This window comes from Callorhinus ursinus, unplaced genomic scaffold (genome assembly GCF_003265705.2).
Source record: "Callorhinus ursinus isolate GAN/ISIS: 27379988/994484 unplaced genomic scaffold, GSC_fseal_2.0 scaffold4, whole genome shotgun sequence".
Lineage (NCBI taxonomy): Eukaryota > Metazoa > Chordata > Mammalia > Carnivora > Otariidae > Callorhinus > Callorhinus ursinus.
Genome location: NW_027397066.1, coordinates 77897267 through 77915025, shown reverse-complemented (window position 1 = coordinate 77915025; position 17759 = coordinate 77897267). Strand labels below are relative to the sequence as shown.

Genomic DNA, 17759 nt, shown 5'->3' with positions numbered 1-17759 from the left:
AAGAACGAATCCCAGTACCAGTTAAGTGTTCGCTGGACTTTCAGAACCTCGGGCAAGCTCAAGGTCTCACAAAAGTGAGCTCAAACTGGCCCTGGTCAGCAGCAGCAGCGTGGTTTCTAACCAAGCACGGCCAGGAGTATAACCATAAACACGATACTTGTCACTTCACAAAGAGCCTACGATTCAGCTTCTCACCTAAAAAGTGTTGGAATCTATTTGAAGACAGATGACGCAACGGTAAACTAAATACAACAAGCAATAATAATGCCTCTGAATATTTAAAAATGCCTTCTGACATCGTCTTACTAGGGAATCCTTGTTTGCAGAAAAATTATCATGACCAGTAGGAACATTCTTATGCTTTAATTTCCTTTTGATAAAAACTTCTGATAAAAAATATGATGTTTTCAAATTGCTTTTCGAAGAACTATATAGAAAGTCAAGTGGGGGAAGGGGTAAAGAATGGGTGTCTCACCCCACATCCCTGTCTCTACCTTAATCTGTGGAGTTGGAAACCACAGGGAATGGGGCCTTGGAGCAGGTTGGTGAGAAGAAGCTGGAAGGAGGAGGTCAAACAGAATTCTAAGATGTTAAATATCATTTCCTGGGAGGATGGTGACTGCACCAGCAGAAATAAGGTGGAAAATAAAAGAAAATCTGATTTGGGGGACAATATGATAACTCTGATTTCTGAGCAGAAAACAAGGACCTGTAGTAGATCCAACGGTATCACTGTTACTTACCTCCCGATACACATCTCCTAGCAACCTCCCAGAGGATGAGTCCAAAACTGTACATGTCGGCCATAATGTAAGACTGAAAGTGATTTCTATTTAAGCTCTCATCCAACACTTCGGGAGGCATGTAGCGTTTGGTGCCAACTCGGGTGTTGGGTGGGATGTCAACTTCATTCGTATCACTGAGGAAAAAGTAAAGCAAAGCACTATGAGCACTGAAAAGGACCAACACGTGACAAATCAAAGTGATTCCTGAACCAGGCTTTCAGGCAAAGGAGGGAAGGGATATCTTTTTGAGGAATAATATTTCCCTGAAAAACATTTCTTGCCAAGAGTTATATTAAATATCCACAGGTAAAAACCCAGTGAAGAGGGAAATCAAAGGGAAGTTGTACCATACAAGGCTGCATCGCCACTAGATCAAATATAAACTCGAAATAATTGCTAAGTATCTATTAAATGTCTACAAAATATCTTCTTCCCTTTCCTATTTTCATAGCTTGGCTCTTAAAATTGGCATGAGTACCTGCCAAGGGGGTTTGTTTGAGACAGTGTTTTTTAATCCAAGTGTTGCAAGGTTTTTAGATGTACAAACAAGGGAAAACAGTGGGGGAGGAAAAGGGTCAACAAAGACCTGAAAATGTTTTACTCTGATAAGGAGGACCCTTAACAAAGCTTTCTATGATCACTATGATTTCATCAACCAGATAACACGTATTTTTTTTAATAAAAGGAGGAAAGGAAACAAATGATCCAATCAAGAAATGGGCAGAAGACATGAACAGACATTTTTTCCAAAGAAGACATCCATAATGGCCAAAAGACACATGAAAAAGTGCTCAACATCGCTCAGCATCAGGGAAATCCAAATCAAAACCTCAATGAGATATCACCTCACACCGGTCAGAATGGCTAAAATTAACAAGTCGGGAAACGACCGATGTTGGCGGGGATGCAGAGAAAGGGGAACCCTCCTACACTGTCCATGGGAATGCAAGCTGGTGCAGCCACTCTGGAAAACAGTATGGAGGTTCCTCAAAAAGTTGAAAACAGAGCTACCCTACGATCCAGCAATTGCACTACTGGGTATTTACCACAAAGATACAAACGTAGGGACCTGAAGGGGTACGTGCACCCCGATGTTTAGAGCAGCAATGTTCACAATAGTCAAACTGTGGAAAGAGCCAAGATGTCCATCGACAGATGAATGGATAAAGAAGATGTGGTATATATACACAATGGAATATTATGCAGCCATCAAAAGGAATGAAATCTTGCCATTTGCAACAACGTGGATGGAACTGGAGGGTATTATGCTGAGCGAAATAAGTTAATCAGAGAAAGACATGTATCATATGACCTCACTGATATGAGGAATTCTTAATCTCAGGAAACAAACTGAGGGTTGCTGGAGTGGTGGGGGGTGGGAGGGATGGGGTGGCTGGGTGATAGACACTGGGGAGGGTATGCACTATGGTGAGCCCCGTGAATTGTGCAAGACTGTTGAATCACAGACCTGTACCTCTGAAACAAATAATACATTATATGTTAAAAAAAAAAGAAGAAGAAGAAGAAGAAGATAGCAGGAGGGGAAGAATGAAGGGGAGGAAATCGGAGGGGGAGACGAACCATGAGAGACGATGGACTCTGAGAAACAAACTGAGGGTTCTCGAGGGGAGGGGCGTGGGGGATGGGTTAGCCTGGTGATGGGTATTAAAGAGGGCACGTTCTGCGTGGAGCACTGGGGGTTATACGCAAACAATGAGTCATGGAACACTACATCAAAAACTAATGATGTACTGTATGGTGATTAACATCATAAAAAAATGGCTATTGTGGAAAAAAAAAGGAAGAAAGGAATAACTGAATATAATACCAGCAGTTCCGTTAAAGTTTCAGAACGTGACCCACTGATTACCATTTCCCATAGCCTGGGAGAACATCCGTGGCATCGGGTGCACCCGGACCTGCAGGATGGCCCTTGGGAACCACTGCTCAGCACAGTGAAGCTGGAGCCAGAGTTAGGCATGAGATGACTGAAGTGGGGAACTACTGTCGCTCAGCTGGATGACGATTAAGCAAGATGAGGTGTGTAAACGTGCAGGCAGCACAGTGTGAAGCTTGTATCAGAGATATACTGAGACAACCTCAAGAGAAGCCAGTGGCACTAAGAAGAGCAAGAAACCCCAGTTTTGATGAAAAAACTATCAAACAGAAAAGGGACAAAAGGTTGGGGCGCCTGGGTGGCTCAGTCGTTAAGCATCTGCCTTCAGCTCAGGTCCTGATCCCGGGGTCCTGGGATGGAGCCCCGCATCGGGCTCTGCTGCTCAGTGGGGAGCCTGCTTCTCCCTCTCCCACTCCCCCTGCTTGTGTTCCCTCTCTCTCTGTCAAATAAATAAATACAATCTTAAAAAAAAGGGGGGGGCCAAAAAGTCATTATTAACCAAAGTTTGTGGGGAATTGTGGATAAACCTTGCTATCTCCTGATTCCTGGAAAATTTGTTTTCTTTTCATCACACTCATTGACTCTCATGCATTTACATGTTTTTTCTCCTCAACGAGGAAGTTACATATATCATATATCACATTTATCAGGCTGTGTCACAGGCAATACCAAACTTTCCCAAACACTAGTGGCTTTTGGAAAGAATCTCTGGGTTTGATCTTTTTGCCTCAATTTCTAGTTTCTGAAGCATAAAATGTGTAGTGTCACTAGGGAAAATTTAAAGGATGGCAGATGTCTCTCTGCAGATCTCCAAACTGTTAACATTTACTAAAATGTAGAAAGTTTCATTCTTAGAACCATCTTAAATTCATTTCCAGCTAAAATCCTCAATCTAAAGCCATTGCAACAGACGGGCCACCAGTCTTCTTATTAGGCCCCTCAGGATCTTCCAGGAGCAACTACTCTGAAGAAGCCCGTTTTTTTTGTTGTTGGTTTGTTTGTTCTTAAATAAAACTTAAAGTGTAAATTTTTAAAAATGAAAATAAGCCTTAATCTATAAATGTAGGTCCTAATGTTCTGGGCTCTAAGAGGCTCATTTTCTAGAAAAAAAAAATGTGAAATCCTAGTATTTACCAGTACAATATAACAGAAAAATGTCATTTGCATACCTAAATAGTAAATGATAAGGGAAGAAAGTGAGCCAAAAAGCAGCTTAATGATAAAATGGAAAATATCAGATTTAAAAGATGCCACAAAAATTCCACCTTTAATTATACTGCCATCTCTTCTGTAAGCACATGGTAGGCATTTCATTCATGTGTTACAATTTATGACTTTGAATCATTAGAGGAAGACAGCAGTGGGCCTAGGCAGAGAATTCTGGGTTCCGTGCCAAGAAACAAACATGGGGCATCTTGCAGATGGAAAGAAACTGGTAGAGGGCCTTAATTATATTCCAGAACATGGACTGGGAAAGGAAACCATGAATAGTCTTAGCATGGGCCCCACAAGAGTATATTTAGGCCAAAGATATACTCTGACCACACTTGATAAAGATTTTAGGTGATTCCTTCCCATTCTTATTCTTACTTAGCTCCTTTTGCTTTATTTGGATTTGGAAGGTCAGGAAGGGCTAACAGAATGTGTGACATGGAAACATCTATTGGAAACTGAAAAGTAATTGTTACCCAATGATACAATAAGATCTGTGATGCCCAGACTCGATAGAGTTCATCTCTAAACTTTCATGCCCTCAAACCCTGAACAAACATACAATCAAGGGTTTTGTTGGTCCTTCCGTTTCCCAAAAACCAGTTCCTTATGCAGGCCATGAAGCCTGGCACTACTGTCCCTCTTCTTCTTCCCTCTGCCCACCCTTGGTGTTGTCCTAGTAGTATGTGAATAAACATCTGTCTTCCCACCTACAAGTGTAAACTCCTTGAGTCCTGAATATCTGCTATAATCATTTGTTGCAGCCCTAAATATTATCATCCCAATCCACTTCCATTTATAATGCGTTCTGTACATAGTAGGTAAATAATATACTTTAAGTGAAAGAAAGAAAAGGCTTGTTTACAGTAAACTTTGCTATGAATACTTGGAAGGGAAATACAAAAATCCGTTGTGTATAGAACATAAAATGAGACATTACCAATATCTAAAAGGATAAATAGAATTTTGTTAAGCAAATTTTGTAAAAGATTACTATTAACCTAACGGCAAATGCCTTCAGTGCTACATTTAAATGACAAACATGCTAATTATAAGTAATTGATGTCCGATGTTATTAAGGGTCAGATCCTCCAAGACATACAGTGCCATCCCTTCTTCTCTCAGGAGTTTTTCTATACTGGAAAGTAATGAAATTGCATTTCTCTCTCAGGTTTTCAGTAACATTATCTTACCTGTTCCCAAATTAGGGCAGAGAAAAACATAGCTTGTTCATCTTCAAGAGCAAAAATAGAAGCCAGAGATATCGAACACTGGGGCACCAAGAATAAATGAAGAAAAAGAGGCTGTAAGTAGAATCCGATGGTGCAGAGCACATAAGACAGTATAAAGTAACCGAAGGAAAGGGTCAAGGAGGAAGAAGGAAGCAGGAAAGGTCAGGGCGCCTTCAGCTTTTCCTTGTTTCCTTTTCCATGAAGGGGCCAGAGGGGCGAGACACGAGGTTCGTAAGAAAAGACGGATATTGCACAAGGAGGGCAGAGTCAGAGAAATGAACTCAAAAGGCACCAAATCACCCTTGGTGCTGCAGGGGCTACACAGACGTGTGGTCAAATCATAAAGTCCCATAGAGCAAAGATGAAGATCGACGTGAGGGTACTGGCTACTTCTGGGAGGGATAAGGGGAATAAAACGAGAAGGAAAATGCAAAGCGTTATCTTCAACACTGCATTTCTAAAAAAAAAAAAAAAAAAAAAAGACCAGATAAAAATAAGGCAAATCGTTAACTTTGTTCCCATTATAATTGTTACACCAGTGCCTTATTATGTGTTGGTGTTTTTAATTGACTATACTACAAAGAAGAACTCAGCAGGATCAGGAACAAGAAAAATGCACATTTCAAGGTTAAGGGATAGGTTGGCGGCCTAAGCTTTGAAGAACAAAAGGCATCTAAAGAAAGTGGAGAAAAGTACAGAGAAGACGGGGGTTCTACTAAGGAGAAGTGAAAACGTTCCATCAAAAATACGGGTGCCATATTCAGCACAAAGGAAACATGACCGCTCTCCTCCCGTCCCTTGAAGAAAGATTGGAAATATTTGTACAAAGAGCTCATGACTGAAAAACTGGGTTTAGAGAACTATGGGGGTAGGTACTTTTGCCCACTTAGTACCTACACTAGATCCCATATGGCTTTTGTCCCTGTTAATGTGAGTAGCAGTGTGATAAAGACTTAAGTAGAATTGGAAAAACATAAAAATATAATTTGAACAAAATAAACGAAATCAAGGGATGTCAGGCAAACTCCTCTCCAGGAAAAAAAAAATTACTTTAGAATCTTCTATCAATGGGTATTTTTCTTTACGAATTTAGGGACAGTGGGCTGGGACAGGATTGAATAAAAATACCTATAATTTTCCGAGTAAAAAATAAACAGTAATTTGGAAGAATCAGGGAATAGGGGCAAGTCAGCTAGGGAGAAAACGAGTTCTCCCTTCTGGCCAAGGATCATGACAAGACATTAAGGTCCTGTAGGAAACAAAAATCAGGAAAATGTTCTGGTAGCATAAATTTTATGACTAAACATACCCAAGTAATGCTCTCTTCAACCGTGAGTTGATGGTGTTTGCGGAACACAACACAAGTTTGCAACTACACCACGTGGAAAAGGTACAACACAGATCAGAGGTGTCAGGCAGAGAGGAACACAGCTCCCTGGGGTCCCCAGATATGCTGAGAATGACACTGAGCTCCCTACCGGATTAGGCAGGATTAGGGGTGATAAAGTGTAATTTTATTTGAATCTCAAAATGCAGGGTACTCTCAGCCAGGATTACCTAAAGAGGCATGAAAACAAAGTCCGCATTTCGGACCAGTCACTTGGACGACAGTGGCATGATGAAGAAAATGCCAGCGTGGTGGCGTGAGGGGTCAAGAGCCATGAACGAAGGGCCTTCGAGTATACACACGGCACACACGTCAGTGGCTCTTCTCCCCCAACGGGGACACAAAAGGAGTGAGAGTTCTCAAGGCAACGGCCGTAGGCAGGGGGAGGGCAGCGAGGAATACTGGACAGTGGGAGACAAAGACAGCCAGAGAAGAGGAGAAGGAAATGAAAATGATACAAAGCTAAGACTTTCCTCCTCTGAAGGAGACAAGGAGGGCTTACAAAGTAGGGGATGGCAGAAGCGAGGGACCTGCTGGGAGATGGATGTTGTCATGGACAGGGTTTAGAACTTGGGCACACGGTGATCATTTTAATTTATTGTCTATAGACCGTGCAACTTCTACTGCCTTCACTCAGGCGGGCTTCCTGCAGCGTCCGCCTGGGTCTGGCTGACCCTGGTGCCCAGAGCGGCCCGTGTGCCTCGCAGGTGTTGAAGTAACCAACAGAGGGCAGCGCGGAGCTCTTATGAATACAGAAGGGCTGAAAGCAGAGCCTCGGGCCAAGAGCCAGAGAGCACCCCCCCCCCCCCCCCCCCCCCGAGCATGAACCTGGGCGAAAGCATGAGACTGGGGCACAAGGCGTGCCTCGTGCTCTCAGCCGTGATGCACCGGATGAAGTGCAGGCAAAAGATGTTTATTTTGGTGGCAGAGTATCATAAAGCGGATTTTTAAAAATACAGTCTTTGTCTTAAATTGGTTTTGAGTTCGATCTTTCATGTCAATTAAACCTTCTACTTATAAATGCATAGCAGGAATTCTTGCAAGAAGTATTATGTAAAGGAAAGAGCCACCGGTTCAGCACAGCGCATTTCCCCACTGTACCATCAGCTGCAGGGAGAGTTGCATCAAAGTCACACACAGAGCCCACCGTGGCCATAAGCAACCAGCTGGGGATTCAAGGTGTTAGCGCCAACGAGGTGGCTCTACCTCGTTGAGCCTTGGGAGCACATGCGGGTGGTCTTCTGCTGGGTGTTGCTGGTTGTCTAAAACAGAGAGAGGAAAAGGGGAGAGAGGGAGAAGGGAGATAAAAAGGTAATAGAGAAAGAAGGGAAGCAAACACCGTACACTTTTAATAATCTACAAAGCTTTTTCAAAAATAAGAACTGAACTGTAAAGAACAATGAAAGAAGGGCAGGGGGCAGAAGACAGGTGAGCGAGGCCACTGGTTTGTGTGTGAGGCTTGAAACTGATCTCTGAATTCACTCCCGGTGAAATATACCAGAGACTACTGAACCCTCTCTTAGGCAGACTGGAGTAACCATGAGAGACCGTCATGAGCCTCCAGGAGAAGGGGCTGTGCACACCACTTGGTATTTCCCGGAGCATCTGGTAAGTGGCTGTGGAGCTGATCTGCTGCACTCGATTCTGCCCAGTCAGATGCTAACCAATGAGGGAGGGTTTTCTGCTGCTCTTTCGAAAGGATTCAGTGCTTCAATGATTTCTGAGAAATAGAACTCTGGAACTAAAGACCCTTCAAAAGGTGCATATGGCTGCAGAAATCTTGACTGAAAGTGCTGACCCTGCCACTAATTCGCTTAGTTCTCGGACTCTGGAGAGTCCTTTAGGCGTGTCACTTCTTAAAAACACCACTAAGTACACAAACGGGAAGCAAGGATAGTAGCCAGGGCCTGAGAAAGGGGGAAATGCAGTGCCCTCTGTGCTAGGCCACCCCACCTCCTCTGCATTTGGACAACCTGACAATCATCATCTGGGAGATCTCTGTTGCAGATCAGTCTTTGCTGTAGTTTTTCTGTTTAAAATTTAATAATGGAGAAGCCCTAAACCAGGACTTAAGTTACCCGTAAGAAAATATCTGACTCTAACACTGAAGAACCAGAAGGGTTGCTTGATGCTCCAAAGTAAAATGTGAAAAGATCTCTCAGTTCCTTTAAGGGATTTCACGGGTCATTGTTTTCTCCTTCCCAGAGAGATTTGGGGTTACTGTGGTGTCTGCTACAGCATCACCTGGATTAAATCTCTGTTGGGCAGGAAATATATCAGCACTTACATCATTTCCAAGAGAGTGCATGAAAAAATGCATACAGGGTTAAAAAAGTTATATAAGCAGGAAATCTCTAAAGTATAGTCCACTCTCTCTGTGGCTCTCAACTTCCCTGGGAACCTCCCAGAAATTACTTAAAAGCCTAAGAGAACACTTACCATGTAGAGACCATGGTAAAGATTCAATTCTCACAGGAAGTTCACTTACGAAGTCTGAGAACTCCACACTGGGTTAGCTTTGACCCCACTTGTAATAAGATCTCTAACTATCTCTGTGTGTGCAGTGCCCCCAAACAGGAAAATCAGGAAAAAAGCAAAAACCAAAGAAACATAAAAAGCAAGGTTTAAAAGTGAGGCTCAAAATCAAGAAGAGCAAAGTTCCTTTGAAACACAGAAAATAAAATGTGAAAAGGACCTCTGAAATTATCAAAGGTAACCACCATTTAATGGAAGGAAACTGAGGCCCAGAATAGTAAAGTGGCCCCACAGCTACTCTTCAGCCATATGAGATCTGTGCCTCCAACAGCCACAGTTTCCCATCCGAGACAGTATCCTCAAGCTCTCCTCTCGATGAATGAGTCAATGTATGCCAAACTGATTCTGAATTATCCTTTAAAAAATTCCCCTCCACTTCCTAGAATCAGGGTTTGCATGAAATTTGAGGGGTCATTTAGTTCATTCTCCTTACATTAAGCAGAGCTGTTTGAGAAATATAACACTCACTTCCTTGTCTGTTTTAAGGCCTATAGAGAAGAAAAGTTCTCAATTACTTTGATATTGCCAAGATGTATTGATTCAAAACAATGTTGAAATACCTATAATGGATAATTCACTATGTCATGTCAAATGGAAAACACATTAATTAATCTGGCCTGGATCCTGCTCTCAAGATACCCCATGACAAGTAGGCAAGAGGTGGCTTGCACTAAATACTTATAATATCAGGCAGATAAGGGCCAGGAAATTACTACAGGAGTAGAGAAGATGATGTCATTATTCCTAGCTGGGGGATGGGTAAAGGGACTTAAAGACAGCTTTGAGACTGGATTAGGGTTCAGGGAGAAGCAAGGGCATTCCAAACTAGAGCCTGTTCCATCAAATGAATGAAAGGCCGTAGCATACAAGGAGTGCATATGGAGAAAACACAGACGCTTCAGTTTTGCAAAAGAAAGCATCTAAGTTGGAGGGTTATAGGATATAAAACTAGGAAGGTGCGTTTAATCCAGAGTGCACAGGACCTCTGGACCTAAGAAAAGATGCTTTTTTTCCCCTTCATTCTGTAGTTCACAGGGTATCATTCATCTGTCCATTATACATACTTTTGGAGCAATGCTTAAGTAATGGGCACCAAGGAAAGGCACTAGGGATGTATATTTGAGAAAAAACATGGTATCCACCTTCATGGAGCTTAGTCTTCATTGGAAATAACAGATAAGTACGCAATGATTACTAGACAAGAGTGTGAGACATGTCATGGCAGTATGCACAGGGTCACACAGGGGAGGGCAGAATTCTAACCAAAAGTCAGACTCAGAAGGGAACAATAAGAGGTATCCCAAAGGAATAAACTGTGAAGATAAGTAGTAGTTTACCTGAACAGAAGAGGAGATGCTGGGCATTCAGGTAAAGTTAAAAGCATGTTAAAAACACTTAAAGATGTATTTAGAATATAAACTCTCTTTGAACCCCAAGCTATAGGAAACTATGAAATTATTATGTTATCCAAAATAGCAAGACAAATCTGGCAGCAGCATGGAGGGCGGAAAAAATGAAAATAGGAAAAAACAAAGAGCAAGTAACTACAAAATGCTTTACTCCAGAATCTAGAAAAACGACAGAGGACCCAAAGTGAACCCAGTTAAAATGGGAATGTCACAGAGACAGAATTCATTCAACTGAGCAAACCAAAAACTTAAGGAACAAACGAAATGTTAGGCACCATTTTAGAATGGATCGACCAAAACTGGGAACTAGAAAGAAAAAGCAGACCCAGCAGGAAATCTAGCAGTGGGGAAATATGTAAGAGGTACATAGAGAACAGAACCCACAGAGAAAGAAAGTGAACCTGGAATAAAGGCACATCAAGAAAACAGCAGGAAGAAAGGTTTGTGTGCTGTGGACCCTGGAATGACAAAAAGAAAGGCTTCTGGTGACAAAGACCAACGGTATCCCTCAAAAAAGCAGCTCAGGAGAGAAGGGAGCAAAAGGCACAAAATCACAAGACTGTGAAAGCTGATTACTCTTCAGAACTCTCAAGAAATTTAACGGAGGACAGAAGAGAGGCTGGTCATGTGAGAAGCATCATGGGAAATTTTTTTTTTTTTTTTTTTTTTTTTTTTTTTTGGTAGAGGAGACTTGAAAAAGGCTGTAGGTCAGAAAAAAGAATTCAGAAGAGAGAAAGGATTTATTCCCCTTATTGGCAGTCGGTTCTTATTTCTAACCCAAATCTATAACCCAGGTCATTTGACTGTAAAGATGAGAACGTCGAATTTACCATCCTCTAAATGGTGGAGACCTTCCTGTGTTTGGGGCCTCCTATTAAAGCACACCTCAGTCTTCACTTCAGGGTAAAAATGCCAATCCATTCGTCCTGTACCATGAGTTTTATTTTCCAAACATTTAATCATCTCCATGGCTTTTCCTCTCCATATTCTATCAAGTTTTCTTTGGGGGGGGGGGGAACCCACAAGAGGATGCAACAATTTAATAAAGGCTAAACGTAGATTGATATTTTTAAAAAGGTAGTTATAGGATGATCCCTCTATGCCAGTAGTTTGCAAACCCATTTTGTTTCGTCTTCAAAGCAAAGGAATCATTTTTTCTATTTAAGTCCTCTGCAAGATAAAACGGGCTTCTCCCATTAGAGGGAGGGTGGGCAAGAGAGAGCCCCAGCCACTGGGCGTTCCCGGCGTTCTTGTCCGCAATCTGCAGAAACTACTGCCATCACTCCAAGGAGCGCCTGGGCTCTGAAACCCCTGTTTTGTGACACACGCTGGTGTATGTGTGCAGGTGTTACATTTGCTGTGTAAGTCACAGTACAGTAGTGCCGAACGCTGAGTGTGCTGTTTGTTAGTTTCTAACATTTCTCATAGAATATCTATGCAAGTTATCTTTCTTATATCATGTAAAAAAAACAAGGCCTTTATCACTATATAACATGTAGATCGTTATTAAAACCTTTTCCTACTTAACAAATGCTATGCAGAATGCTCACCAAATCATGCGAGACATGAGGTACATCTTTTCTAAAGAGCTGGATGAGAGCTGCAAGCTAATGTCAACCCTGCAAGCCGGGTCACTGATGAGCACAGACACCACAGAACACAAACACATGTTTCTTCAAATAAACATTTTTCTTCTTTTTCCCCTCCCAAGAAATATCATAATTAGTAAAATTCCTTCTCTACAACCCTAGTAGCACTGCACTCCAGAATGTACAATCTATAAAAAGTGAGAGAAAAGAATCAAACAAAGTATATTTGTTCACTTTGATACTAACCTAATAAATTTAACAGCCAGGCCCAGGTCAGCTATACAACAAGTTCCATTTTTCTTCACCAGGATGTTCTTACTTTTCAGATCTCGGTGGGCAATTGCTGGTTTGCCTTGGGTACTAAAGATTTCTGTGTGTAAATGACATAAGCCACTGACAGAAGAATAGGCTAACTTCAGCATCGATTTTGTATCTAGGGTGGTGGACTTCAGGTAATCATAGAGGGAACCATTTTCATGATAGTCTGTGATTAGGTACAACTGGGTCCAGGACCCTGTCCCTTTGATATCTGCAGCAATAAACCCTAAAAGGAAGAAAGACAAAAAGGTTTGAAGCCAAGCGTGTCCTGAACACTATCAAGAATAATTCATATTCCCAAATATCATTCTTTGTCACAGGTGTCTTTGTTTGGCATTTCATTCAGCTTTATGATTATGCCTATGACAGTATTCGATTATTAAAACCAATCAGAGGCAATCAAAACAGTAGAGGTAGAGAAACACTGAGAGTCTGTACCTGAAAACATGATCCCTTTCTTTGTAGTTGGTATTTCAGTTATCTTTAAGGTCACAGTAAATAGCTCATGGCATCGTGGTTACACATAAGACACTGTTTACAAAACAGGCTCTTGAGTCAGGGCATACACTCTTTCCACTTGAATGATTCAGCTACATCATTGCTAACTTGAGAAATTTTTTTTTTTTTTTAAAGACTCAATTCTCAATATATAAACTCTGGCTCTATATAAATCCTGCAGAGAAAACTTTTAGAACTTTTCACAACATTGAACCATGTGTTCCTTCAGATCCCTAAGAAACCCTAAGAAATGCTGGTGTTACATGTGCATTTCCTGTCCCTGAAGAAAAAAAACTGTTGGAGAGTATTCCACTTCCAGCCTGCGATCCATTCACAGAAGTGCCTTAGTCATTCCTCCTGTGAGGTCTCCCATCAGGAGCCTGTGACGTTCTTGGGCTCAGGCCAAGGAGCAAACGTCTATATATTTCATAACAGGTCTAGACAGATGAGTTCATAGGCAGATGTGAACAGAAGCTGGAGGAAAGCTGGGGAACCCTGAACACTGCCGGACCAACTCACCCAGAATGTTCTCATGCCTCATCAACACTGTCTGATATATTTCTGTCTCTCGGAACCAGCTGGCTTCCTCTGTGGTGAAGAACACTTTCACAGCTACCTTTTCGCCACGCCACTTTCCCATCCAAACTTCCCCATAGCGACCTTTTCCAATCTGTTTCACCATCTGAATCTGCTTAGCTATAGTCCTTTGGACCTGTTAAATCCCAAAACACACTGTTAGTGTATTCACAGCACTACAGATTTGTTTAATCTTTTTTTTTTTTTTTCCTCCAGAGAAGACACAATTACTGCATGCAAAATATATTTAGCTGGTAGTTTTCCTTTATATAGACATGTTACTTGTATTTATTTATTCATTTATGGTGTCCCCTTTTAAACGTATTTGAGGCTGACTGTGGGTTCTGAATGTTTGAATTATTGTTCCACATTAAATATTTCCTTCTACCTATTATCATTTTCGTAGAGGGGGGGAAAAAAAAAAAAAAAACAACCCTGAATGGGATCACAGTAACTGGCAGAACAGAATACCTTTCACTTCCATTTCTGCAGTGGGATACTGGACATTCTGAAGGGACTCATCCACTATACATTTGACTGTGAGTAAACTACAATGAAACAAAATTGTAATGCATTGTTGGATGCACAAAGAAGTAAAGGGAATCTCCCAGTTAGGAAGGGGGGGGTAGAAGGAGGAGGGCAGGGAGAGGGAGGGAGGGAAGAGCTGAGACCGGAACAGGGAACAGTAAGCATTAAAAACACACAAAAGCCAGGCTACTATCTGGGAGAAGAAGAACACCAGCGCTGGGATCCAGAATCGAAACCCTGACCTCCTTAAAAGTAGAGGAACTGAACCTGGACTTAGAATGAAGCTGGGACCACGGAAGGACGCTAAATTTGCCCGAGGTTGGTAGCATACCAAGGCTCCCAGCAAAAACAAATACAAATCCTCTCCTGGGAAAATCATGGGCAGAATGCTTTTCATTCCACCACTGAGGCCAGCTGCTAAATACCTTGAAGGAACTCTTGCCACCACACTGATCATGGTAAAATGTAAGAAGTAAAAAGCTGTAATGAATTATTGGCCTCACAAAGAAATACAGGAAATTCCCCCAAGGCAGGGAGGGAAGGGGAGGAAAGTACATGGAGGGACAGAAGGAAGGGAGAGAGGAAAAGAAGACCCCACAGAATAAATTCCTTAAACCAAAAGCAGACAGCCACCGTGAGTGAGAGTCAAGAAAAACAACCCAAGGAGATCGAACCCTGTCAGATTACAGATACTAGAATTCTCAGCTCTAGAATGCCAAGGGGACACTATGTGAACTATGTAAAGAAACCGAAGATGAAGTTAAAAGAAGGAAGCAGCAAGAAATTCTTGAAAATTAAACTATGAAGTAGAACGGTTACTTGCCACAGTCAAGAAGGTACACTGGACAGGTCGAGGGAAAAGAGCAGGTTAGACTTGGAGAGGGAGTTAAGCTGGAAGAGCTCTCTGAAGAATGAGAGAGAGAGCAGCAGAACAAAGAGAGAGAAAATAGCAGAGGAAGTGGCCTCCAGGTTAACTGTCTCTTCACATACCTTCTGCACTCACAGCAAAGTATCTGAAGAACTCCATGACTGACATGGCTAATACTGATGACAACTGACATAACTTGGGAAGTATATATAAAGAACCTAGCACAGAACTCTTACAAGATCTGTTCAGAAAACTGGAATGTACTCTTTGCAGAGATATGATTTGCATCAAGTAAAGTTGTAGTGTTTCTTTCTGTTTTTACACTTTTAAGGACCATGTAATTACACTGAGTCCACCCAGATAAACCACAGTAATCTCATCTTAAGGTGAGCGAGCTGATTGGCAACCGAAAGTCCCTTTTGCCAGGTAAAATAGCAAATTCCGGGGATTAGGCCGTTTTGGGGGGGCCATTATTATGCCAACCATAGATGTCTACCAGCGATGGTGGGTTCTGTATTTGCATAAGGGATGATTTTATTAATTCAAGAGGTAATACTAACCATTGCCAGAGCCATTAACAGCACCAATATCAGACTGAAAGCTTTTTGGGAAAAGATAAAATCTTTTTTTTTTTAATGTTATTTTCTAAAAAGAAGGATTGAAAAATCAAAACATCGCTGACATGCAATTAAGCCACTTAGTCTGAAGGAAGTAAGGAACAATTTAGGAGTCAAACATGCCATACAAGGAAATGTTCAGTATATTTCCACTTCCAAATGGGGGAACAGAAGCCTCAACAGCACTAAGCAGTGGAGAGCCAAATCCACTAGTAGTTAAATTATGGACTTGAGAGGAAACTTCCCACATTTATTACAGAGATATTATATTTAATTTACAGATGTTACAAAGCATTGCTTATGTAAATCTACGGAACATTTCCTAACACAAACAGTTTTGCGCTCGCTTCTTTTCTAACAATAATATATCTTCTTATAATTTAATGAACGTACTAATGGAATTGGCAATGCTTGAAAGAATAGGAACTTAATCCAAAGATAAAAAGTGTCACTAAATTATATTCAGAAATTTAAAGTGTACTTTTGTTTGGAGATTTAGCGTGACATCTAAGGAGGAAAACACTGGCAAACAAGTAGGTTTCAGTTCCGAGAGCATAAACATCTGATTCATTAATACTAAAAGGGATTTTCATATTTGTACTTTACTTATTTAAAAAAATATTACAATACAGGTTTTTAAATATGAGAACTGTATCTGCTACATATTGAATCCTAAGAATAAAAAATCTGATAATAAAAACTTCTATATTAAAAAAAAATCTTCATCCTGAGTAGTATCAGTTTGCTCATAATGACTTGTTTTCTGTCTGGTCTATAACCTGGAGAGAACATATTAATCAAAGAGAACAATGTTTCAGTTATGCAAGATGAGTAAGTCTTAGAGATCTGCCGCACAGCCCAGTGCCTACAATTAACAGCAGCGTGTTCTTAAAATTTTGCTGAAAGAGTAGATCTTACGTATCTTACGTTATGTGTTCTTACACGTAAAATAAAAAGTAACAAAAAATAAATAAAATGGGCAGTAAGAAACCCTTGGAGATTATGGATATGCTTATGGCATAAATTGTGGGTATGGTTTCATGGATGTATATACTTATCCCCAAACTCTTCAAGTTGTACACATCAAATATACACTTTTATACATTAAATATATATAGATCTCCTATCTCAAAAAAGTTCTAATTCTTGAGATTAAAAAAAAAAAAAAAAAAAAAAAACCTTTGGTACTAAAATAAAAGGTCACCAAAACAATCAAGTAAACATGATATCCAAAGTCAGAAGCAGACAATAAAGATTAGGAAAACCAATCTTAAGGATTTATGAAGGAAAATATTTCTCATTAAAATTGTTATTTTCCATCCCATCAATCTTTCTGCATGGTCTATAAAGGAACCAAATGTTTTTTTCATTAAAACAAGTGCCTTGGATGCGTTATATGTTTTCTTCACGGTTGGCAGCGTTGGCCATCAGAAAATTAAACCTCTCATAAATGGAAAAGCCAGGACTTCGCCCTGAAACATAAGCTCTCCAGGTGAAATGCAGTCTTCTTCCCCTGTAGAAATACTCAGATCCCAGTTGGTTGTAATACTTTTGTCTTCAAACACCAGGCCAAAGTTCGGTAATGCTATCCTTACTGAAAACAGAGGGAAGATGGTCCCACGTTCACTGTTTTTCTAATCTGCTTCTTATCAGAATGTCTAAGGATCCGGATTGTAACCATACACTTACATTAAAAAATAACCACCTTACCCACAATATGTCAAAATGTTATCAGGAAGCCCTGCATCTGAGATCTAATGTCTAACCCACGGCGTAACCTATCTTCGTCTGCTAACCTATGTCTTTCAGTAAAATGAAACCCTGTAGTTTGTTGACATTTTCTCTCAGAAGGCATTTCCTTTAAATTCGAGATATGTTCTTCTCATACCAGCAGAGGGAGGCCTGATCCACTTCCTGAGCTTTGAGACTGCTCAATTAAGTCTCTCAGAGATTCTCCAGGAGGAATGTATGTTTCATCCTGTTCTAACCCAATGCTGTACCGAGGTCTGGTTTCTTGTCGTTTATACCTAAAGATGTATAGAAGAAGATAATTTAAGATACTGAGTGGCAACAATAGGGGTAAAACACTGCAGATAAAACAGTAATCACAGCAGATTTCATTTTAGCACAAAAGAAGATAAATTTTTAGTATTTTATTATCCTTAGTTATGATTTCTAAAATACTAATCATAATTATTTTGCTAACCTATTTTTAAGCCAACTACATGTTTTTACTTGGTCTCAACCATCTATAATTCTTCTCCGTTCAATTTCCTATTTCCCAGCAGGGATTCCAATAATATTTCCA

The 17759-nt window shown here is 40.8% G+C and overlaps 1 protein-coding gene across 5 annotated transcripts in view; it reads right to left on the bottom strand.

Moving 5' to 3' along the window:
• The window catches only part of BMPR1B (bone morphogenetic protein receptor type 1B), a 393326-nt gene that overhangs the window by 5621 nt on the left and 369946 nt on the right, over window positions 1-17759 (bottom strand). For all 5 annotated transcript variants that reach the window (XM_073891987.1, XM_073891988.1, XM_025873558.2 and 2 more), the window contains 4 exons: window positions 17340-17478; window positions 13382-13574; window positions 12293-12590; window positions 744-919 (listed from right to left, as the gene is read on the bottom strand). In XM_073891987.1, the coding sequence (XP_073748088.1) occupies window positions 744-919; window positions 12293-12590; window positions 13382-13574; window positions 17340-17478 (806 nt within the window). The remainder of the gene's footprint in view (window positions 1-743; window positions 920-12292; window positions 12591-13381; window positions 13575-17339; window positions 17479-17759) is intronic.